Source organism: Colias philodice, chromosome 19 (genome assembly GCF_061535455.1).
Source record: "Colias philodice isolate Cphi_HAF_F1 chromosome 19, ilColPhil1 Martin Lab GWU primary, whole genome shotgun sequence".
Lineage (NCBI taxonomy): Eukaryota > Metazoa > Arthropoda > Insecta > Lepidoptera > Pieridae > Colias > Colias philodice.
The window spans coordinates 1,047,789-1,073,110 of NC_143104.1; the positions used below are offsets into that span (position 1 = coordinate 1,047,789).

Genomic DNA, 25,322 nt, shown 5'->3' on the forward strand with positions numbered 1-25,322 from the left:
CTGTCAAATTACCAAGGTCGATTTAAATAAAATATTTTATTACACCTGCATCTTCTTACAAAAATATATATGGAGATTGCAGAGATTACCTTATACCATACTTATCAACAAAAACATGTGAATAATTAAATTTATTTAATATTTTTAACAATGATTTCTCTAAATGGATAAAAAATTACTGAACGCATGATAATTTAATGCCAGATGTCAATAATTTCGTAAACGTCATTGTCAGCTGTTTCATGTTTGCGAATTGGCCAAAATCTTGCTGAAAAATAATAACAAAATACTGTTTATTTTTGTTTCAAATACTGTATTGAATGTTTTAAATAATTGAATGAACGTAGTATGAAAACACTTCAGTGATGGATCAACCTCTGTCGTTAAAATTAGCATCATTATGCCTAATTTCCCAACACAAACTCCAATGTATACTGTCGGCTTGCGGCAGTAAATTAGATTTGATTATTGACCCAATTCTCATTAAACCTTTGGAAAGAATATGTGGAGTGAGTTGGTTAAGGTACGTCTGAGAGAAAAGAGTTTTATTAATATTAATCAAACTAAAAATTACAAAGCAACAAGTAGCTAAAATTACTATGCCTTCAACGTTTTCTGTTATACCTCTTTTCTAAATAAATATTTATTTATCTTTCAATTGTACTCACTTTTGAGAAACCTAGGAATATTTTTAGTCATTAATTCTTATTGAATTCTTGCAGGCAACATGGTGTTGATAAAATTTACAAGATGGAACCACAATTGGGAAATACAGCTAACACAAATCGTGCATATCTGATACCGGCTTGCCTTCAAAAATACAAATGTGTTCTTGACCAAATCTCTTCAGTACTCAGCCAAAATCCTTCACTGACTGATGCCAAATGTTTCAATGTTATTATTGTGCCCAAAACAATGTCTACTTACGATTCTATACTTGAAAGTAAAGGCCTGTACGACATTGTAAAATTACACTCATTTTCTTGGGAATTATTTAGTTTAGATGAACAATTACTAAGTTTGGAATTACCATTTCTCTATAGACAAATGTTTGTCGAGCAAAATCAGTCTTTATTGAGCAGCATTTCTATGTGTTTATGGAGTTTATTCCATGTTACTGGCCAGCCGAAATGTATATTATCGCTTGGCAAATTATCATCCAGTGTTCTTGATATATTGGAGGTGTATAAGGAAAGCTATGAAAGAGATTTTGTTAATATGGAAAATTCCCAAGAAATAGGTGCTTTAATTATCATGGACAGAGACCAAGATTACGCCTCTAGCTTACTTACTCCTGCTACCTACAGTGGTCTATTGAATGAAATCTTCAGCATAAACTGTGGTCACTTAGACCTGAATGTCAAAGAAACAAAATTGAAAAAGGGCAAAATGAATTTCACGTCTAGCGAGGATAAATCATCAAAAAACACAGTGATGACGTTAGACAGTTCTATAGATAACTTATACGGTGAAATTAAACACAGGCATTTCTCTGAAGTTTTAAGTGTGTTAAGTTCAAAGGCAAAATTGTTGAAGAATGAAGATATAAAAGCTCTTGGTATTCAAGAAATGAAAGACTTTGTTGCAACAAAATTACAGCAAGTGACTCTTTTTAAACAGAACTTAGTTAACCATGTGTTGGCTAGTGAGACAATTATTGCAGAAATGAACAATAAGTTTGAGAATTTGACTCAAGCTGAGAGTGAAATGTTGAATAATAGAAATAAAAAATCAAACTTCACATTTGTCGATGAACAGTTTGGTACAGACATTCATATGTATAACAGTTTACGTCTTATGTGTTTATTAAGCTTAACTCAGGGCCTATCTTATGACGAATATAATTCCTTAGTTAGCAAATACTTACTTGCTTTCGGATATAAATTTTTGTATGTGTTTAATAATTTAATTAGTGCTGGTTTGTTAGTACAGCCGTCTAGTCCAAAATTATCGTTAAATATTAGCAACTTAAGCAATCTTAGTGAACGATTACCGAAATGGCAGACTGGCTTTCAGAATATTGCTAATAAATTAAAACAGTTGCCACAAACTGAAGCTGGTACATCCCCTGGTTATGTTTTTAATGGGAGTTATATACCATTAGTCGCTACTCTCTGTAATGCTTTACTGAGTTCTGAATCTCTTGTGGAAGTACTGAATAAACTATCAGCTTTAAATGACTTGAAAGTAGGTGGCGCTGTTGTAGACAAGTTAAAAACTGGTATGGAAACATTGAATGAAAGGCTTTCCAATCTATCCATGCAAAGTAATATAGATCTTGGTAGTAAGGACGCAAAGTCGATTTTGAAAGTGTTGAAAAGTGATAGTAAAATGAATAGTGGGTTATGTATAAAGCCTCGGACGGTTTTAGTGTTTATTATTGGCGGGGTGACGTATGCTGAAATAGCTGCTTGTGATGTTGTGCAGGCGGCGACGGGGAGCAAGATAATTATCGCTGGAGATTGTATAGCTAGCGGCAGTGATATTATGGCCGCTAATATATGAATAAATTAACATAAGGATTCATTTGTTATGTGTATATATTGATGACTATTTTATGTTCTCAATATAATATTATGATTGTAAATTGTACCAGTAGAATTAATGTACGAATGTAATATCGTTTACATCGTTTTTTTACTACAACAGATAGTAAGGAATTAAATACTCTGAATAAAAAAAGGAATTATGGGTACCAATTTTAGGTAGTCTTAATACTTGTTAAAATATATTGGTGAGACAGCACTGCCTATATTTAATTATAGAGGGAATCCCCTCTTCATTTGTCATTGAATGATATTTATTTCTATGTAAGTGTATTATTATTTATTACTTCACTTTGTTTATCTCATCATATATCTCAAATTCTAATGATTATGCATTGCATTAAGTTTATATAATACTAGCTGTTCCGCGCGGTTTCACCCGCATTGCTTCGCTCCGGTTGGTCTTAGCGTGATGATATATAGCCTATAGCCTTCCTCGATAAATTGGCTATCTAGCACCGAAATAATTTTTCAAATCGGACCAGTAGTTCCTGAGATTAGCGCGTTCAAACAAACAAACAAACTCTTCAGCTTTATAATATAAGTATAGATTTAAATATACTGTATATTTATTATAAATATCTCCATCACTGTTAAGCTTGAAATAAAACAAAAATTCAGTAAAAAATATATATTTCGTTTTATTTATCACAGTAAAAAATTATCCTACATTCTTAATTATTAATAATACGGCTTCAAATCGCAAGCAAGATAGCCGACATAACATGCAATTATGTATAATATTATTAACTTTAATTAATCTACAGCATTTAATATTAATAAGCTTTTGGTCCGAGATGTGGTAAATATTTCTAAGCCTTTGAAGAATATATCTTCTTATTTTGAGGTTAAGTAAGTATTGTCTTGCGCCGATTTTAATGAAAAACCCATAGCATTTGATTTTGCCTTAAAAATATGTATGTATCAATTAAGATTTGTGTCAATATTACAAAAAGTTTTACTTGCTCCGAATATTTAAAGGTAGAAATAAAAACTATAAATAAAGTTTTTTTTTTAATAACGTCTCTCTGTCTTTTAACTGTAAGAAAAGAAAGGGACATAAATATGAATATTAATTTATATTACAAATGATTTTTTTTATAAATACAAGCATCTGCACCAAATAATATTCGGAAAACAGTTTGTAATATGCAATACCATGTTTTTTTAAATAATTAAATTTAGCAAGAAAGTATTAATCAATGCATAAAAAGTCCGTTATATTACTTTTAAAGGCAAAATCAAAGGTCAAGTACATGATAGTTTAAATTTATACAGAATTGAAATTAAATAATAATTAAAATATTATTCAGGGATTATAAAGCAGGGATTAATTACACACTAATTCCAAATAATACTTGGACTGCTTCGAAATGTTATTTTCGTTTCGATTATTTAATTTTTTCGCGACATTCTCTCCTTAAATTGAGTTATTATTCTACTTGCGCCAGTAAATGCAAGTAACTTGCGCTAGTAGGTTCAAATACGCACACAATCTTTATTTTTATGGAGTAATAATTATTCTACTGGTGCCAGTAAACGCAAGTTACTTGCGCTAGCTTATATAATAAACTCAAATAATTCGCGAAAGTGTCTTGCAAGTTAGTAAGTAACTTGCGCCAGTGCATGCAAGTTACTTGCGCCAGTACTGCGCGAATTTGTGAAAGTGTTCGACGAGTGCCGCCATTACAGCCGTGACGGATAAGTCTAGAAGGTTCTGTAGGTAATGTACCGCTTCTTCATCGCCCAGGTCCAGGCTATAGAGAAATTTAAGACATGGTTATTAAAATGGCAAAATTAACGCAATTAATTGTAGAACAACGGAATTGAATAATTTTTGTCTATAATAGCGAGGTGTTAGTAGCAAGTAAATGATGTTGTAGTTCTTATTCGTGAAAGGTTTGGCCCACAAGGCTAATTACCCAGAAAATAATGAAAAAATTGAAAGTGAATTTAGCACAGCACAGGTTTATACCTAGTTGAGGCGATCGTCGAGTTTGTATAATTTATGTCTATGTATTGTTACTCAATAAATGATTTTTATTTATTTATTTTATTTATTTAGATAGCCAGCAAAATTAATTAAAATAAGACAGTTTAACAAAAAAGAAGGCTTTATTTCTCAAAAAAAAAAAATACAGCCAATAAATATAATTACGATATGAAAAGAGACAATTAATGGGAAAATTATTTTTCATTTTTAAAAAACTTCGCAATATTATCACAAAAACAAGTTTTTAAACAAAATATAGCCCACTAAACTTACCGCAGTTTATCCTGCACTTTCTTAACCGCTTTATCCGGTTCGAGAGCTATGTCTGGTACAGACGCATCAACCATCAGAGAGAACAGATTCAGCATCAGGTTAGCGTGTCTGGAAGGATTATTAACTTTATTTATATGAAAAGTACTTTTATTTTGCACATGGCAAATTCTGAAAATATTGACATACTTAAAAATAAATTGATGTAATTTTTTTGCATGATGAGCATTTTTTTATGTCTAAACCTTACTACTATTATCAATGAGAAATATCTTCAATAAAAGGTCTATTACCAGCGCAAATGTAGGAAAACATTTGTGCAATGTCTCCAAAGATCTTAGTACTATCAGGATAGTTTCAATTACTATTACCATTTTCTGAAAAAGTTTTAGGATTTTTGAAGTGAAAACTTCTTTAGCGGCGTTGGGTATAAAATCTTAAACTCGCGTCAGGACACGTGACCTGATCGAAAAAGCGTAAGACGGATGGATATCAAACATGCTCAACGTTAATAATCAAGTTTTCAATTTTGCCGGCACTCCCGGAGTGCAACCCGTCTTATTTTTGTCTTTACCTGCGCAAATGAAGGAAAGCCGTATAGCATTGTTTACGGAACTCATGGTAATGCTCCGAGTGGACCCCACCCATGGCTTCCACCATCTCCTTACTGAGTTTCATCGGTGGGGGAAGTGGCTTGGGATCTCTGCCCAGGATGTAACCGAAGTCGATGTGGAATAATGCCCCGGATTTCGTGAGGAGGAGATTGTCCAGGTGACGGTCACCTACACCTGTGGAGAATTTGGTTGATTTGAATGACGTGTTTAAAGTTGGTCAACAATTGTTGGATAATTAATAAATATGAATGTTAGGGGATATTTTGCTGATGTGGATCGAATAGAATTAGATTTTGCGTTGGAAAAAATTTCTCCCACTAGTTTTTTTTATATATAACTTAGATAGAAAAATTAATTCATTCCTAATTTTTTGAAGTCCAGGCGCTGTGCTTGCGGAAGCAGTTCCACTTCTGCCACTCACCCAGCAGGTACGTGATGACGCAGTAGCCGGCGCTGTGCTTGCGGAAGCAGTTCCACTTCTGCCACTCACCCAGCAGGTACGTGATGACGCAGTAGCCGGCGCAGGAGCGCAGGTACGTGTCCATGGTGTCGGGGCGGATGCCGTAGGGCGCCGTGTCGCAGGCGCTGTGCTTGCGGAAGCAGTTCCACTTCTGCCACTCACCCAGCAGGTACGTGATGACGCAGTAGCCGGCGCAGGAGCGCAGGTACGTGTCCATGGTGTCGGGGCGGATGCCGTAGGGCGCCGTGTCGCAGGCGCTGTGCTTGCGGAAGCAGTTCCACTTCTGCCACTCACCCAGCAGGTACGTGATGACGCAGTAGCCGGCGCAGGAGCGCAGGTACGTGTCCATGGTGTCGGGGCGGATGCCGTAGGGCGCCGTGTCGCAGGCGCTGTGCTTGCGGAAGCAGTTCCACTTCTGCCACTCACCCAGCAGGTACGTGATGACGCAGTAGCCGGCGCAGGAGCGCAGGTACGTGTCCATGGTGTCGGGGCGGATGCCGTAGGGCGCCGTGTCGCAGGCGCTGTGCTTGCGGAAGCAGTTCCACTTCTGCCACTCACCCAGCAGGTACGTGATGACGCAGTAGCCGGCGCAGGAGCGCAGGTACGTGTCCATGGTGTCGGGGCGGATGCCGTAGGGCGCCGTGTCGCAGGCGCTGTGCTTGCGGAAGCAGTTCCACTTCTGCCACTCACCCAGCAGGTACGTGATGACGCAGTAGCCGGCGCAGGAGCGCAGGTACGTGTCCATGGTGTCGGGGCGGATGCCGTAGGGCGCCGTGTCGCAGGCGCTGTGCTTGCGGAAGCAGTTCCACTTCTGCCACTCACCCAGCAGGTACGTGATGACGCAGTAGCCGGCGCAGGAGCGCAGGTACGTGTCCATGGTGTCGGGGCGGATGCCGTAGGGCGCCGTGTCGCAGGCGCTGTGCTTGCGGAAGCAGTTCCACTTCTGCCACTCACCCAGCAGGTACGTGATGACGCAGTAGCCGGCGCAGGAGCGCAGGTACGTGTCCATGGTGTCGGGGCGGATGCCGTAGGGCGCCGTGTCGCAGGCGCTGTGCTTGCGGAAGCAGTTCCACTTCTGCCACTCACCCAGCAGGTACGTGATGACGCAGTAGCCGGCGCAGGAGCGCAGGTACGTGTCCATGGTGTCGGGGCGGATGCCGTAGGGCGCCGTGTCGCAGGCGCTGTGCTTGCGGAAGAAGTTCTGTATGCTGCCCTCGCTGGCCAGCGCCTCGGCCACCGTCACCGACTCCACGAACTGCAGGAAGCCGTGCTTCGAGCTCGTCGCCAGCACTTTGTATGGCGTCAGCTTTAGGTCCAGGTTCTCTCTGCAACCGAGTGTAAAGTGTACACCTTTATATGTCACTCAAACTAAAACTTTAATTTATTCAATTAGACTTCCTCCACTTTTGAATCGTCATAACCAAGTCATAACATATTTTTACATTTACCACCGATTCGGAAAGCAGTGTCTAAGGAGAAAAACCGGCAAGAAACGCACTTGCCACTTGTGCCTCATTTATTTGACGAATTATTGTACATTACCAGAAATAAGAAAAGATAAAATAACATTAATGAAAAAATCTACAACAGGTGGTGTTTTTGCTTTTAGCAATCACTTCCAGGCAACCATAAAAATAAAAAACATGCAAACGAACAAGGATTCTTAATCCCTTAATTAAAAAACAGTAAAAAAAGCTTTAACCGGTAAACCAGTTTAATGGGATAAACAATATTTGCTCTTAGATGCAACGTTAAAATACATCTTTGTTCATTTTATTAAATGAGAAAATTCTGATGATGCATTGGAAAGAAATATATTTGGAGTACCACAGGGATATCTGTTGGGTCCATTGCTATTCATAATGTATAAGAATGACTTCATATAAACTTTTCGATGAAATTGTAAAGAAAACCTAAATATTGCGATTTCAGAATTATAAACCGATGCTATGATATTATTACAAAGCACTATATGAAAGAAAAAACACAGCTTTTTAGAAATCTTAAAAAAAAAACAACAACATTTCTTTTGATTTTTTCTTTTAATATTTTCTATCTTACCTCCTCAACAATTTATCCATGAGTGTTATCATTTGCAAAATTAGCTGATCCTGTCGCAGATCGTCTCCATGCTTGAATATAGCTTCGTACTCGCTTCCCTCCGTCGTGAGGAATGTTAGTTTGCACGGCATTAAGGCAGATTTGAAAAGACTCGCCTTTTTCGCTACTATGCCCTGAAAATGAAAGCATTGAATGAAATATATTATTGTAATAATGTTGTTGGGTATTCACAAATTGTGAATAAATCTACAACAATTTTTCCATCAAATACAATTAGGTTAAAACTATTACCAACTGTTCAAACGTTTCAAAAGTTTCAAAACAATACATTTTATAGTAATTGATTCTGAATTTTATTTTACTTCATTAATTGGTATGATAAAATATTTTTTGTTCAATTAATCATGAATGCAATCACGGTATAGATTACTAACTTAACATCTTGTTATCGGAAGAAAATTATGTATCAACAAACATGTACTATTCACACACACACCCAAACACAATCACACGTCAAATTCACGTCTGCCAGTTGTACACACAAACATTATTCTCTCTTGTACCTTAATAGTGACAGTAGGATCGAGCGGGAAGGGCATCGGCTCGAAGTTGGCAAAGTTGTACTTGAAGTGGTCCGGATCGGCCAATAGTAATTGCAATCTTTCCGCTTTGCGCTGGCGCGAGCCGCTCTCTCGTGCGACGCTCTTGACGAGTCGCACTAGCTTGTCTATGAATACTTGTTGTCGCGCTAGGAAAGATCGTGTGCGCTGTTGTGCGCAACTACCTGAGGGAAGATTTTTTTTTTAATTATTATTTTTTTCATATAGAGGGAGTTCTGTGTTCATGTGCGGTTACATGTCACGTTTTATTGTTCTTAATCTGGAACATATAAAATTTGTACGTATTAGTGTTTGCATGTGTAGGTGCGTTATTACGTATATGCGCGTGCGTGCGTAATATGTTCTGTTGTGCAAGCGTACAACTTTATGGGTGTATTAAACATGAGTATGTGAGCGTGTGAGTAGATATTTTTTTGGTGAGTTAGTATATGCGTGTTGCGTGCGTGTGTTTTGCATTTATCACTAGTGTACGTGTGTTGTCTATATGTGTTTGTTGTGCATGTGTGTGACGTCACCACATGTGCACGCGTGTGACGTCACGCACTCACCCTTGGCCAAACGGTGCGAGAGAGTACGCATGACGGCGAGGTACATGCCGCGCGTGGGCAGCGGTCGCGGTGCGTCACCGTCCTCGCACTCGACCAGCAGGTACCAGTACAGGTAGTTGGCCAGCGCGCTGTTGTGGCACGCGCGGCTGATCAGAAACGACGCCAGACTCTGTTCCGCCGGCTCCGTGGGGCTGAACGGCCAATCGGAAGTATTTACGTCAAAAAGAGTTCGGATAACGCATATACATTTGTTAGGCGAAGAAAAACTTAAATCTAATGTTAGTACTTAACTCATTCACTCACATACTCACTCACTCACTCATTGACATACAATTCGTTAACAAGTCATTTAGACTAAAGACGCAAAACAAAATTCGAGCAAAATATCGATTAAATTCCATACAAATAGCTGTCAATAACGCATAAATGTATCGCCGTTTCAACGTGCAAGGGTGTTGGTTCTATAAAAAATGGTTATTCTATGAATATACTAGATTTAAATGAGTTCCGGACACCGTTATAAACTTATCAACATAGAAAAATCGCACAATCTCTCAAGTCAATCATTATTGTATATTAAAAATAAAAAAGGACCTAACATGGAACCCTGTGGGACACCATATGCATAACTGAGTCCGGAAAGTTTTAATCCATCCACGAAATCTTTTCGATATCGGCAATTAGGCATATCAAAATAATCTTTTTAATGACGTCTTATGTTCGACGAATCAAATATGCAACAAACTAAAAAGCAACAGCGAAATCAATCAAATGTATATTTATAAATTTATATCAATCAAATAGCTAAAATTTTTGAATTGAAGAAAAAATTTCGTTAATTCCAATTTTATTTACTTTTAAATTAAATCTTATAAAAATGAATCCATATTTTCCTTACTCGCGGCATCACGCGTGATGGGTTGAACCGATTTCCACAATTCAAATTTCTTATCAAATTAAATCTTAAGAAATTTGCGACAAAAATAAAATAGTAAATTAAAAAAAGAGCGTGTGTGCCGAGCAAACGTGTCAGAAGTGAAACTTCTTTGGCATGATTCAAAGATAACAGAATCGTTACCTTACTCCATGACGTGACCTTGAAATTGTACTCTCAACGCGCCTAAAGAAGTATCACTTCAAAATATAAATGGCCATTAAACTTCACGTTTGACAGTTCACGCGAATATAGTCCTGGTCGACTGTCGGGTACAGCTAGTTTAATTATAAGAACTACAACTGGTTTCGTAATATCATCGTCAGGTTTAGTTTAATGTTATAAATTCGAAAGTTTGTGAGGATGGATGGATGTTCGCAAATACTACTGAACCGATTACAATGATATTTGGTATCAAGGTAGCTGAAGACCCAGAATAAGACATAGGCTACTTTTTATCCCGGAAATCCCACAGGAACGGGAACTATGCGATATTCTTTGAAAACTGTAAAAGCCGTAGACGGAAATCTAGTATAAAAAAAAAACTACAAATATTACCTGAATTCAGCATTATCCTCGAGTGTTTGTATCGTTGAGTCGGAACCCCCCTCTTCCGCTGTATCCGAATGTCGACTACTAGTTGATGTTGTCATTTCGCTTGCTGTTAACCCTTAAAACGATTTATTACCTTACTTATTTTTTGAATGGTTATACAACTTACTTTTAAACATTTATTTATTTATTTATTTAACAATTTAATGTACCACACCAAGTTAAAAATATTTACAATTATACAAAAACGGATTAATACAGTACATAACAATATGTAAACATCTGTCAGAAATGATTTTAATCTCCTAAGACCTAAGTAATTAGTTTCATTTATTTGCGCCACAAGAATTATTTAAACACCAAAAATAAATTTTGTAGTTTAATATAAATTTAGAGCAAAATTTTCTGAACTTTTTACAATAATAAAAAAAATAGGTATATAAATCTCACCAGACGCAGAAAGTAATGTGGTCTGGCTACCGCGGTGTTGCGGTCGGATCTCTCCCTCAGTCGGTATCGCCAACTCTTTCCCACACACTCGCACGTATTCTATACAAAATAATCGGTGGATACTATTTGTATCGATATTATTTAGAGAGCCGTTGAGAAATTGTGTGAATTTAAATACTGTCAGACTATGTAGAACATTAAATTTCAATCAGAACATTAAATAATTTTATCAGAACATTAAATTTCAAATCAGGGCTTTTTTTTTTCTTATTATGAATAGGCAGACGTTTGGCCTTAATCCCACCTGATGAGAAGCGGCGATGTGGCCTACTTTGCTTATTTCAAGGACATATGTTTCTGTCAAAAGGCCACAATTAATTGAAAAAAAAAATATTTTTTTTTACAAAATCTAAAAATATCCACCTACCTTCATGTATTTCGAGAAAGTCTTCATACTTCAACGCTTGTACTAATTGCAATAAATACAACAGTAGGTCTTCGTCGGGTGCCTGTTTTAGTCTAGATATTGCGTACCTGTTGAAACATAAATTTATTTTAAATACGGGCTATTATTAACTGTTAAGTTAATCTAGTTAAGACACGTTAGTCAGCCTGACCTATTGGACGTTATTTTGCGTATGGCTAATTTTCGCAGCAAAAAAATAACATTTTCTATTTCTATTTCTATAATTTTTGTATGTATAACTTACTTTCTTACAGCGGGATGCGTGAACTTTGGTGTCAATAATTCAAGGGCATCTTCTACGTCCATGGGCGCCCATTGTTTCATCATTGCTAATGCTTGACGTACCTCACCTGGTAAATAAAATGTATAATTATAAATACATCGCCATTTTTTGTATTTTTTAAAGTAAATAAAGGTAAGTATTAAATTAAATTTTATACCTGGTCGATTCCAATTGACACATTCCAAAAACTTCGTGAGTGCTCTCCGATGAGTTGACAGATAAAATCTGTAAAAAAAAAGTTTTTATCATAAAAATGACTTTAATCCATTTGTCCAGAAACACAGAAATAGAAACGTACTCCCAAAAGCTATATAGTTTGTGCTCTGCAAGGTTATTTTATAAAAAGTCGCCAAACTCTGCATGGTCTACCCACCCAACTTCAACAAAACCCTCAAAATCTCCTATTCCAACCATCTTTTCCCAAGTTTCCTGGTCCTAATCAATTTCTTACCGATACTTCCATATAAGATCCTGTTCATCAGCGGACAGCGGTGCCGGTGGGCTGGACAATAATCCCGCAAGACGATCCCTCTCACCGGCTGAGGGCTTCGCGTCACGAGCTGGTGCCACACCGCGGACTGAACGAGCTAAGCGATGTTGTTTGCTTTCTATTAGGTTCTCCTGGGTGAAAAATATGAGAGATTGATTTTTTTGTTGTTGTTACTTCTCGATCGAACTACATTTTCAACAACAAAATAAAAATTCAATATTGATGGACATTTTTTTAACATAGAAAATGGAGTCAAATATAACAATTTTACATAAAATTGTTTAATTACAATCATAATAGCTTGCATGAAGTTCTTGCTATACCTGTAGTATTTCGTAATCGGGTACGGTTACAATTTCAGCTTGCGCTCTGAACTGGTACATTTCGTCGCCGTCTTGTTCGTAGTATACTACTGCGTGCTGTAAAATAATATTTTTTTTACATATGTAAATAGTCCAAAATTCGGTTACTTTAGTACATACTATAAAATAGTCATATAAAGAAAGAGATTGAAAATGGCGTCACTCAGCTGTCAATCTGTTTTTTGCCTTTAGATGTGACTAGACAGAAATATTAAGTGAACGAGATAGCTGCAATTTTCAATCTCTTTCTTTATCTGACCAAATTATAACTCATTAGCTGTAGTCCGCGGTATTACCCGCATTGCTCCGCTCCTGTTGGTCTTAGCAAGATGATATATAGCCTATAGCCTTCATCGATAAATGGGCTATCTAACACGAAATAATTTTTCAAATCGGACCAGTAGTTCCCGAGATTAGCGCGTTCAAACAAACTCTTCAGCTTTATTATATTAGTATAGATTATCTCAACTATTTACATATAAGGATTTCTTACATCAACGCCATCTATCTGAACTGTCGGGAACTCGATCATGAGGTACATATAGTTGGAGTTTCTCTTCTCTTTTTCGTTGATCATTTCAATCTCTCTGAATGTGAGTCTGTCGAGCCAGTCCACCTGAAATACATTAAAATAATAACTTTAATAATATCGTTACTTAATAAAATTAAGTTTAAAATGTACTCTTTGATTTCTATGTCTATAGCTGATCAATACAAAAAGAGAGAACGAGACAACACATTTGGATAATATATAAAATCTGATCAATAGCTTTTATCTGTAAAAATAATATTAACCCATTGAGCCCCGAACGGCCCGATCGGTCCACGACACAATAGATTTTCTATTGTGTCTGTGATTCCGGGGCCTGAGTTATTAATAACTTACCCATCTTTACAACCTTAAACTTGCAAATTTGGACAACCACTACCACACTAAATTCTAATACTTTTCAACTGATAACCTAACAGACATACACAATTTCCAATTCAATTATCACACGTGTAGATACGTCTTAATTTAAACAGAAGACACTATTTCTAATAAAATTGGACACGTGTATCAATATTCAATGGTACCATTCGAACCGTGACGTCACTCCCATATATATTATCAATTATAGAACAGGTTCATTCGGCCTTCCATCTTTGTTTATAAACATCGGTTTCATAAGTTATTAATTATGTAAGCAATAACCAAAGCCTTTCTAACCTACATATGGTTTTTGAATATTTTAATATATTATTGAGTGCCATGAATGGAATTGATAGTATTTTTTATCTTAATAGTCTAATAGAAATCTTTTATTTTGTTATATCTTTTGTCAAATCTACTTTCTACTCGTTAATTCTATACTATAACCATATTATTTGGTTTCTATTGTATTTTTAAATGGTAGGTTTTAGAAAAACATGGAAATTCTGGTACATGTTTCTATTTTAATATAAGTTTTTTTTTGCAAAAGAACACAATAGTTTTTTTTTGTCTTTTTTTGACGCCTTCTTAATAAAATTTTCTTATACTTAGTCATAGTTTGAAAAAACTATGTTGAAAAATAAGGTGGTAAGTGTTACCCACCTACAAAGCTTTTTCTTGATTTTTTGTAATTTATAACTTGATATTTCAAGTTTAACAATAAAGTGGAGATGTAGCAGACATTATTATTATCCAAAATGTAATATTGCCATTAATATGGTAATGTTTAAAATATAATTACAAGTATGACTTCATTTATTCTTATTACGCCTTTGGCATTTGGGATGTTATTTAAATAATGTATCCGCTTCTTTTGTTATTAAAACTAATTAAATATCTCATTCAAATTATAAATGTTAAAATATATGTATTACGTATATTACAAGAAAAAGTAAATACATTAACTATTCTATTACTGGGTTAAAAAAAATAAATGCCTTTTAAGTTTTCATTTAAAATAAGTCATTATTTTTTGTGCCCAAAATATTTGAAGTCCCATAAAAAGTCCACAATTCACATATATTAAGCAAAACCTATCTACACGATGATATGCTTTTGCTAATTCATACAAAATTCGTTCCCTTATTACGTACAAAAAATCAACTCACCTTTGGCATGTGGCCATTGCGATGTTTCTTGGCCAGCTTGGCCAACCTCTGCATCTGCTCCTTGCCCCTATCCGGCGCCTTGCCTGGCGTCTTCTCACTTCCCTCCACGCCGGGCCACACGCGAAGATCGAACATCCCCTTTGGGACAAACAGTAACTTCTTGAGCTGACCCACGAGGTACAGGTAACACTTCTTGCAGGCGTTCAACGTACTCGTCGAATTGCCCATTTTAACGCACACAAACCATATCAATTCACTACACTATCACTTGTCAATTCCTCCATGCTCCAAGCTTTCCCGCTTTTTCGATACATTAGTGTTTAGAGTTCTAGAAAGCGCGGGAGTTTGAAACGCACTGAACTATCTTGCAGGATTGTGACGCAACGATAGCTGAGGTCAATATAAACATAACGGAGTAATTATCGATCATTATTTATATGTGGGCGGGGCGGCATATCAGCGAGGATCCAACTTGATCTTATGAGCTCATGGTCACGCAGAACTAACTACCAACTTAAGGCTTGTGAACAAAAATCTAAATGGGTTAAAGAAGTTCTGAATTTTCAGAAGTACCTATTTTAGCAGGTGGTTTAAATAAAAATATAGCAAATAGAAATATTGGAAACGGTAAAAAATCATCAGGAAATGAACTTTTCTCTATAATTTCCAGACTTGGTAGAAAAGTGCGCTTTACGCTGCGGTGTAGCATTGAAATTTACAACTTCTATTCAATTAATATTTTCACAAAAGCCTATGACCATCTCTAAAGTTCCAACTACCTTTACAATATACATATATCGAAATACATGCAAATCCGTATTGAGGTACATATTGTAATAAGCACTAAGGCATAAATATACAGTTTAAGTATAATGGCTGGTTCAGACAAGGTAATACCATAATTTGTACCTATTAGAATAGGTATTACCTCTGCTAGTATATAATTATCCAAACTAATTAGTATTCCTCGTCTCAAATGAGTGCTCAACGCTTATGAAAATGCAAAAATATTTTATTTTTAGAAAACTTAATTGCATTAAGCTTATTTGTAATAAAATGTCTCACGTAACCTTTAAACAGATGTCATGAACCCGATAAATATTTACTTTGTAGTTTATATCAAACATAAAGGTAATAAATAAACTCGTAATGTTATAAGATTAATTGAATCAAACAGTGTGCCAGTTGTTTTTATATTACGCAGTTAAAATAACAACTTGAAGACTTCTAGAAAAAAATATTCTAAGGAAAGTTGGTATACTCTACCATTAGTAAGCTTACATATCCCGGAATATATTTTAATCACATTTATTGCACGCCTCATAAGCGAAGCGTTGAGGTGGGTACTACTGTCACTTCGCGCAAAACATCTGATTTTTCAAACTTAAAATGTCTTTATGTATCATACATTGCACTTGTAAGATAATACATACACACACATATTAAGAAAAAACACTATTTTTAACGTTCATGATATTTTTGATGTCATTTTTGTTATTTAAACTAGTTAAAAAACAGTTTAAAAAAGTTCTGTCTTGGACGTCCGTGTGTCTGTATGTGCGGATCCTTTTTCTTGTTAACACGATAGCGACCGAAATACTTTACTAATCGAGTCTTTTTTTTTCTCTTACGCTTGAGTATGCTCAGGAATAGAACCCTTTCATTTTTCAGGGTCTGATTCGATGTGGTTTAATTGTTATTAAGTAAACAAAAATAATAATTAATAAATATTTATTAAAAAAAAATTATGAGGCGTGCACTTTTGGATTTTCCAAATTATTTAATTATATTATGTATTTAATTGTTTACTTTAATGTTCCTTTGACAGTTTAAAATACATAACTATATTTTTATACATAACGTCATATTATGTGGATAAGACCTTCAAGCCACCATTAGTTTTATTTATTCCAAGGTTTTTATATGAGGTCGATATCTAGTCGAGCCATAACTAACTATGTATGTAATACGATTTGTAGTGACAACATTATTTTTTGTATACTAATTATTTTTAATCGTTAATTGCGGAGATCAAATTAGCATTTAGATGTATCTATGAAACAGTTGAAGGTATTAATGATATATTGCTGCTTTTTTCCTGATTATTATGAGAATTGCATATTTGCATATAAAATTGCATATTGTTTAATTAATTTTTTTTGGGTAATCAAACCATTTATAAAAAATTCACACAGATTTTCAGAAGATCTGCAAGTCTGGTAAACTAGCATCTATTTATAAAAATGCATAGTAACATTCACATGAAAAACAAAACAAAAACCTACGGTATGCAAATAAGAGAAACAAAACACCGAAGTAGGAAATAAAAGTTAAATATAAGTACAACAATGAAAAACGTTTTAAAAAACTCATTTTCGAAATAGCACAAGTTACTGGATATTTTTTATTATTTTTTTTTAATAAGATTTTGCCTTCAAAGTTTTTTAACCCTAATTTACCAAGTCTATATGTAATTTTCATTTTGATTTCATATACATAATTTTTTGGATCCGACATATTATTCTTTAAACCTTGAGTTTGAGATAAGGTATGTCCTTTGTCAAAGTAACATAATTAAAGTTTTTGAGTAGGTAATTAATGAAAACGGAAATGCATTTTTGCAGCTTATCTTGTTAATAAAAAAATGCTTTTTTTATATAACTAACTAGTTACTTATAATTTTTTTTTATGTCAGAGCAAGCAAAGGAGCAGGTGGGCCACCTGATGTTAAGTGGTCACAACCGCCCATAAACACTTGTAACACTAGAAGTGTTACAGGTGCTTTGCCATTTACAACTTACAACTTACAACAATACTTATAAAAATGCTGGAGATACATTTTCCTTGTCATATAAACTATCATCAATAATTAACATGTCTGAACTGTTTGGCTAGACAAAATGCTAAATTTTATTTAAGTGGTATAATGATAATATCTAATAGGTATATTCGACATCCTACGCTTTTAACATAAATTTGAAAGTTCACATATTAAGAATCAATTTTTATGTAACAAATATTAAAAGTAGGGCAAGAGTTATAAATTTATAATTGAGTTGTGCGATTATTATTTACTATTTTTTTTTATTTTTTTTTAACTTCAATGTACCTAGTTATTATGGTAGAGGTTTTCTTAATAGATTCATAACATTGAAATCAGCTCATAATTTTTTTTTCATCTAATTATAACAGACTAGCTTTCCGCCCGCGGCTTCGCCCGCGTTTTCAAAAAAAAAACCCGCATAGTTCCCGTTCCCGTGGGATTTCCGGGATAAAACCTAGCCTATGTCACTCAGAAATGATGTAGCTTTCCAACAGTAAAAGAATTTTTCAAATCTGCCAAGTAGTTTCGGAGCCTATTCAATTCATACAAACAAACAAACAAAAAATCAAACCTTTCCTCTTTATAATATTTGTATAGATAGTCTATTTTTCTAATCCCGGATACTGGACCAATTTTAATGGAGGTATTTAATTTCCCCTAAAACTATTTCACGTGAATAGAATTACCTACGGTCAGAAAACTAAAAATCTTTTATTAATTTTTTAATTAATTAATTAATTATTATTATTAAACAAAAAATATAATCCATAACAATAGTGAATTATGAATAAAAAATGCATTAATTAAAATATGAATAATCAATATTAAGCAATGCAATTAACATGTTATCGTTTCCGCTTTTTAAATTGGAATAAAAATATAACATTTACAAAAAAATGTGAAAACAAGACATAATTTTATATTGAAATAATCCTGATTTACTTCCCAAACAAAACAAAAATCTTGTAAAAAGATGGAAGTAATAACTTTGTAATTTTTTTAACTTTTCTTAAAGTAGAACTTTGTAAATTATTTATTCAGTAGAAAGCTGGGTAAGTAACATAGGCTGTATTATATTTTATTGTTCCGGTTAAACAGGGGCTTAGCCGGTACTGCAGAAGCGAAGCAAAAATCTTAAAACAAGTCATCAATACACAGTTACCTAGATGATTTCTTTTTTACATTAAGGTTTGTTAAAATAAATAAACATGGAGATTTAAAAATGTCCAGCACAAATGGAGCTTTTATCGAAAACATTGTAATATTTTTTGTTAGGTACTTATAACAAAACAATTTATTTTAGGATTGAATCCATACTAATATTATAAATGCGAAAGTAACTCTGTCTGTCTGTTACTCAATCACGCCTTAACTACTGAACCAATTTGCATGAAATTTGGTATAGAGATATTTTGATATCCAAGAAAGGACATACTCTACTTTTTATCCCGGGTGGTAGGATAGGTTTATCCCGGAAATCCCACGGGAACGGGAACTATGAAAGAAGAAAGAAAGAACGAAATATGCGGGTTTTTCTTTGACTGCGCGGGCGAAGCTGCGGGTGGAAAGCTAGTTATTTATAATTATATGTAATAGGTCCATTTAAATCCCATCCCATGGGATAAGTTTATGAAGAACGATAAGATTTTGGAAATATATTATTTAAATTGAAATTGAAAAATATACAGAATAATAAAATTACCGATCAATATAAAATCATAAGTTATTTTAGTAAATAAAATTCGCATGCACCTATTAGATTTTTAATGAAACATATTTAATTAAAAATATTTTAGCAAACTTTGTTTTTCGATAAAACAATAAATAATACGTTAGGACAATCGATCAATAGAGAAAAAAGTAGGTTGATTTACGTAAACCAGCTTCGAAGGCTGCAGAAGCACAAATTTTTCACACAACACTGACAAAAAAATTTAACTTTTAGCAAACCACTGTTTACAAAAAAACTGCGAATACGATTCAAAACAATAACTATTAAAACCACCGTTTACAAAAACAATAGCAATTTATAGTTTATCTAAATTAAACCTAACAAACACCCCTAGTTTATTCAATTAACATTCTTCGAGTTATCCAACTATAATTCTCATGTTTCAATAACATTTGTACAGAAACCAAAACTGTTTGTAAACAAAAATTTACATAATTTTATAAGGAAAATACTTCGATCAACGTGTGCAATATTTCGCGACGTCCAACAAACTAAAGTCTAAAACATAACTTGTAGATATCTTCCGACTTCTGAATAATATTATAAAAACCGGTCCTCAAATGCAGTACGCCATCAGATTAATGTTCAAATCGTGTTAACTGTTTAGTATTTATTTTATCAAACAACATACATGACTTTTATTATTGTAAAATTAATTAGTAATGCTAATATCATACAAAGAAGAGATTTTTATTTTTGTATGTATGTCATCACTAGGATAAGGATAAACTATAAAGCTTTGAGTCTTCCCGCTGTCTGTCAGTCCCTATGTATGTCCCTATGTATCTTTAAAATTACACAACGGTTTTTGATTTGTTTTTATTAATAGATAGAGTGGTTTTTGAATAAAGTTTCAGTAAATTATTTATTAAGTTTTAGAAAAAGCTGCTGAGCCACAAGCGGAAAGCTCGAAACGAATAAGTAAGTAGATATACTCAAAAGCTAAGTGTGTATTCAAAAACATCTTTAAACATTAAAATAATGTTAGTTACATTTAAACAAAGATAAGAAAGTTAATTAATATTACAGTTTACAACCTAAAATTTAAATATTATACATAATAATATAGATAGAATAGGTAATTCCAATCCACGTGATTCTAATATTCGAATAAACGAACCCGTTTGAAAAATTATAATAATTTTCCAATTTAATTAAGGATGATTTACATGTCTCGTGGCGAATGCACTTTTGACTGGCTAATGGCTAAAATCGTTTTTATATAAAAAAAAATAAGTGCCTACCTAATATAGTCAGGTCAGGTCTGCGTTTTAGTAGTATCACAGTCCACAGAATAATAACTATTAGCTACTGTTTGTGATAAAGGTACGTTAAGTCTCAAAAACGACTGAAAGGTTCTAAAAAAAAACATTAACGTAGATATTTTAGAATAATAAATTAAAAGGGAAGCTGCCATAGCTTTATTTTTTGCATCATTGATATAAATACCTATGGCTTATTTAAATCAACGATCGGTACATAATTAATTTAGAGTACGGTAGCGGCATTTCAGCTGAATGCCTCTGTAGGTAGTTTGAAGTTGTTTTGGCATGATTTGATTACACACGTACACGTACGTTGTATTTAGTAAATTGTAAATTGTAATTATGTTATTGTATGGGAATTTGCGAGAAACAATAATAATATTCTTAGGAAGCTATAACCACCACCACACCAAATAGAAATAATCGTAAAAATGCGGACATGAGACATTGTTAAACGTGAATGTTTTTGGATCGGCAAAATGAAGGTAGGTCCGTATTACTTAAATCTCATGATGTGTATTGCACGCCTCATAAGCGAAGCGTTGAGGTGGGTACTACTGTCACTTCGCGCAAAACATCTGATTTTTCAAACTTAAAATGTCTTTATGTATCATACATTGCACTTGTAAGATAATACATACACACACATATTAAGAAAAAAACACTATTTTTAACATTCATGATATTTTGATGTCATTTTTGTTATTTAAACTAGTTAAAAAACAGTTTAAAAAAGTTCTGTCTTGGACGTCCGTGTGTCTGTATGTGCGGAGGATTTTCTTGTTAACACGATAGCGACCGAAATACTTTACTAATCGAGTCTTTTTTTTTCTCTTACGCTTGAGTATGCTCAGGAATAGAACCCTTTCATTTTTCAGGGTCTGATTCGATGTGGTTTAATTGTTATTAAATAAACAAAAATAATAATTAATAAATAATTATTAAAAAAAAATTATGAGGCGTGCACTTTTGGATTTTCCAAATTATAGTTGTATTAGACAGGTATGTTTCATACATAGAGAGGTAAAATTATAAAGAAAAAATCCATAGCTATTAAACAAAGAGCCTGCACATAAAGCCCGATTCGTGAATTTATATAAACAAAAAGTCGCTGTTGTACCACGCTGTGCGCTGAACGGGTAAGCTAGCTTCAAGGTTCGTTAAATATTTATCATTTTTTAAATAAGTTTAATGACTTTAATTATTATAAAATACACGATTTCGATATTAATTATTATTATAGTAACCTTCGTGTGATAAAGAACACAATGGAAATTAAATAAAATTGTGTGAATGCAAAAATTATAGTGAACCTTTCTATACATTAACCTTCATAGTGTTTTAAGATATAATAATATTTAATAATTTACCTTTTGCATACGTAAAGATAAGCTGTTTATACTTCATATTATATGCTTTTAGCACAATCCTAAAAAAAAAAACGATTTTATTCTTATTTTTTGTTCATTAATTCTACTAATAAGACATCGCAAAATATGAGTAAAGTGTTTTTTATTTTAATAAAATATAGGAGCATAAATACTAGTTTATAAGCCGGTTTGTTATATTTTTTAGCCTCAAAAGAATTGGATTAATTTTGATATAAGTATGGATAGTTGGAACTTCATAGACAAATTTTATAAAATATATTCAAATAATTCATAGAATATATGCAACACAGATACAGACAGATAATAAAAACACAGAATATAGCAAATAAATATATCTTCTTCACTAAATATTTTTGTATATAAGTCATAGACAGTATAAAAAGATTTGTAATATGTGACCTCAGCAATCGTAATATGAAACAATATTGATTTAAAAATTTGTATAATATAACTTGCACCTAATTATAATACAACTTTCTCACCTGTCTCAACATGCCATGTTTTCCAAACAATGAAATGGTGGTACCACCAACCACCATTAACTTCCCTGGCCCAGCGCAATCATATATTGTCATGGCGAGTATAGCATTACGAGGCAAATCACTGTAGTACACTGGTAGAGTCACCCATTCATTCCAACTATGAACAGAAAGATATATCTTAGTTTCAAGTTCATAATTTTTAGTGTAGATATTGTCATGATGTGGTTTGTTTGTTGAATAGTATGTAAACCATATATGTATTTCAGACTAGCTGTGCTCCGTGGTTTTATCTGCAGTGCTCTGCTCCTGTTGGTCTGAGTGAGATAATATAATATAGCCTATGGCCTTTCTTGATAAATGGGCTAACAAACAAACACTTCAGCTTTATAATATTAAGTATCAGTTATAGGTGCAAGTATATAGTTTCTTCAGATAAAACTATATACTTGCACCTTAAAGACCTTATGCATGTATTGTTGCTACAAATATAATCAATTTGAAAACATCATAGATGTTGTTTTAAATATGTGTATAGTAATTATTTCAGAAAACATTGTAACAGTTACAGTTATTTGAATCGATTTTAACTTTTTGTAGACGATACTTTAGAGTTTGATTTTACGCGAGTATTATACAATTATAAATTAAAATCGCATTTATATATATAATAGGCTTTAATTCATGAATGTATTTTAATTATGACTAATATTGTTGTGGTTTACTTACTTCCATCTATTAGTAAAAGCTTTATACGACGTAGTGACTGGGAGTGCTAGAGGGACCCCATCGCACAACACTTGGCAGGTCACAAAGAGATCGGAACACCCTTCCTGGTATAGCCCAGAGAATTTTAGCATAGGATCGGAGAGGAGCTTGTCGTATTCAGGTTTGGATCGCTTTCCTTCTAAAGTACCACTGAAATGTAAGTAATAATTAATATGAATGATATTTAGAAGTAAAACACTTTCAACAGATGTGCTTAGATATTATTTTCATAATACCTGTGGGTGTTGGTGATTTAAAGTAGTTTGAAATGTTTATCAACTTTCATCAGCACATTCTTTCAAATTATGCGTATTACATGTGACTATGTGTGATTAGGTTTTGTATGAAAAAACAAGTATGTTGGAAAAATCATTAGTCCTAATTAGCAAATTCAATCCAATTAGTCCTAGGGCTTATTTTTCAATCCTCGGTTAAAACTTATTCATCGAATAACGTATTAAACTACCATTTCAAAAATATATTATATTTGTCCATATTTGACAGTATACAGGTGACATTTTAAAATGTTCGTGTAATACTTTATTGGACGCATAAATTTTAACCAACGATTGAAAAATCGGCCCCTAATTGAATAAACGATTTGAATTTGAACTTTGAATATTGCTGGTTTTATATACTTTTACCATACCATACAATCCAGACAAAGCTAAGGTAAATAGCTAGTTTTAAATAAAAAACGAATATATAGAGTAGTGGGTGACATTCTACTTTTTACACTTGTTGTGTTAGGAATGGAATGTGTAAATTGTAATATTTCATCTGTATTTCACGCATGAGATATTAGAAAATGATAAATTCTATCACACAGGTTTTCTAGTAAACTAGTGAAGAAAAAATGTAACATATTATATTTATACTTTCCACTAGTCTTTTATTAGTTTCAAACTATAAATAAATGAATTATATGCGTGTTAAATGTTTTATACATATTTTTATTACATACAATAAATTAAATTTAAGTCTACATACATTTTTATTTCAACTTTGTGGTCCAACGATGAACTATACACATAGTAAAACTTATCGTCCATTTCGTTCATTTTGAATGTTTTTTATGCACACAGCTTAATATATATTAATTTATTTAACTAATAAATTGCAGTTATTTTCATTGTTTGCTCCTTTTGCCAAAATCTGATTTGTTTTGGATAGATAAAAATTTATCTGTTGATTTATTATTGTCAAATGTCATTTATGACTTGAGTCTTGAGATGAGTATTGCTATATGAAAATTTGTTTAACTGCTGCTTGAATGCTACCAATGCAAAGGGTAAAAATGTACGAGACACAAAACATATATAACCACAAGATATAACAATCATAGCAATATGTAAAAATTGGATGGAGAAAATCATGAAAATACAAGTAACAATCCATTATTGAATCTTCTTTTTCTTCTTTTTTCAAGTGGTAACTCCCGATCCCAGTGAGGAAGGCATTATTCTCTTTGGAGGAAGGATTCTGCCAATGTCAAGTTTTGAGCAGATGATCAATTTATGTTAATGCGTGGTTAATGCTCATGTTATGCGTGTGTAAGCGAACTCTGTGCTGAGGAATCCATGAAATTGAATCGTAGACAGAGAATCCAATTGGTTTCTCTGGGCGTATTCAGAAAGAAAGCTTGAAACTTATAAGCGCTTATAAGCGCTTATCGGCGCTTATAAGCGCTGGTAACCCGCGCAGGAAAATATATGAACATGCGCTTATAAGCGCTGATCGGCGCCGACAAGTTTGTTGAAACTTGTTGGAACTTGTCGGCGCCTATCAGCGCTTATAAGCGCATGTTCATATATTTTCCTGCGCGGGTTACCAGCGCTTATAAGCGCCGATAAGCGCTTATAAGCGCTTATACAGGTAAATTAGCTTAGAGAAATTTTTGCGTTTGTAGTAGTGTATGGTCAGCAAATAAAATAAAACAACATTTTATTTTTAGTTTTTATTTTATACAGGGTTACTTGTAAAACACCAGCAACCTCGCAGGACAAGATAGCTAACATCATAAATAACAACATTTGTTCTACGACTTTTGGCATAACGCAATAAATTATTTTTAAATGATTTTTTAAACTTTTATTGTACTCTCCTTACATTTGTAAGTCTATGTTCTATTA

At 33.7% G+C, this 25,322-nt stretch overlaps 2 protein-coding genes across 4 annotated transcripts; one reads left to right on the forward strand and one right to left on the reverse strand.

The window, feature by feature from the left end:
• The first annotated feature begins 230 nt into the window (after nt 1-230).
• Vps33B (vacuolar protein sorting 33B) lies at nt 231-3,083 on the forward strand. The gene is made up of 2 exons (XM_089707348.1): nt 231-523; nt 723-3,083. Exons 1-2 carry the CDS (start codon nt 366-368, stop codon nt 2,503-2,505), a joined length of 1,941 nt encoding a protein of 646 aa, XP_089563474.1. The 5' UTR covers nt 231-365; the 3' UTR covers nt 2,506-3,083.
• A 323-nt stretch (nt 3,084-3,406) lies between these two features.
• Nucleotides 3,407-24,399, reverse strand: Pi3K59F (phosphatidylinositol 3-kinase 59F). Of its 3 annotated transcripts, XM_089707026.1 has the most exons (19): nt 24,181-24,399; nt 23,152-23,340; nt 22,426-22,582; nt 14,732-14,869; nt 13,143-13,265; nt 12,611-12,706; nt 12,249-12,418; nt 11,955-12,022; nt 11,759-11,864; nt 11,476-11,582; nt 11,049-11,147; nt 10,605-10,716; nt 9,113-9,303; nt 8,508-8,728; nt 7,945-8,117; nt 5,914-7,208; nt 5,384-5,597; nt 4,813-4,920; nt 3,407-4,303 (listed from the first exon to the last, which is right to left on the reverse strand). In XM_089707026.1, exons 1-19 carry the CDS (start codon nt 24,249-24,251, stop codon nt 4,180-4,182), a joined length of 3,762 nt encoding a protein of 1,253 aa, XP_089563152.1. In that variant the 5' UTR covers nt 24,252-24,399; the 3' UTR covers nt 3,407-4,179. The 3 variants fall into 3 exon arrangements, with proteins under 3 accessions (XP_089563152.1, XP_089563154.1, XP_089563153.1); XM_089707028.1 differs by lacking the exons at nt 22,426-22,582; nt 23,152-23,340; nt 24,181-24,399 and adding an exon at nt 19,740-19,779 and having other exon boundaries at nt 14,732-15,121; XM_089707027.1 differs by lacking the exons at nt 22,426-22,582; nt 23,152-23,340; nt 24,181-24,399 and adding an exon at nt 19,719-19,778 and having other exon boundaries at nt 14,732-15,121.
• Between the last annotated feature and the right edge of the window lie 923 nt (nt 24,400-25,322).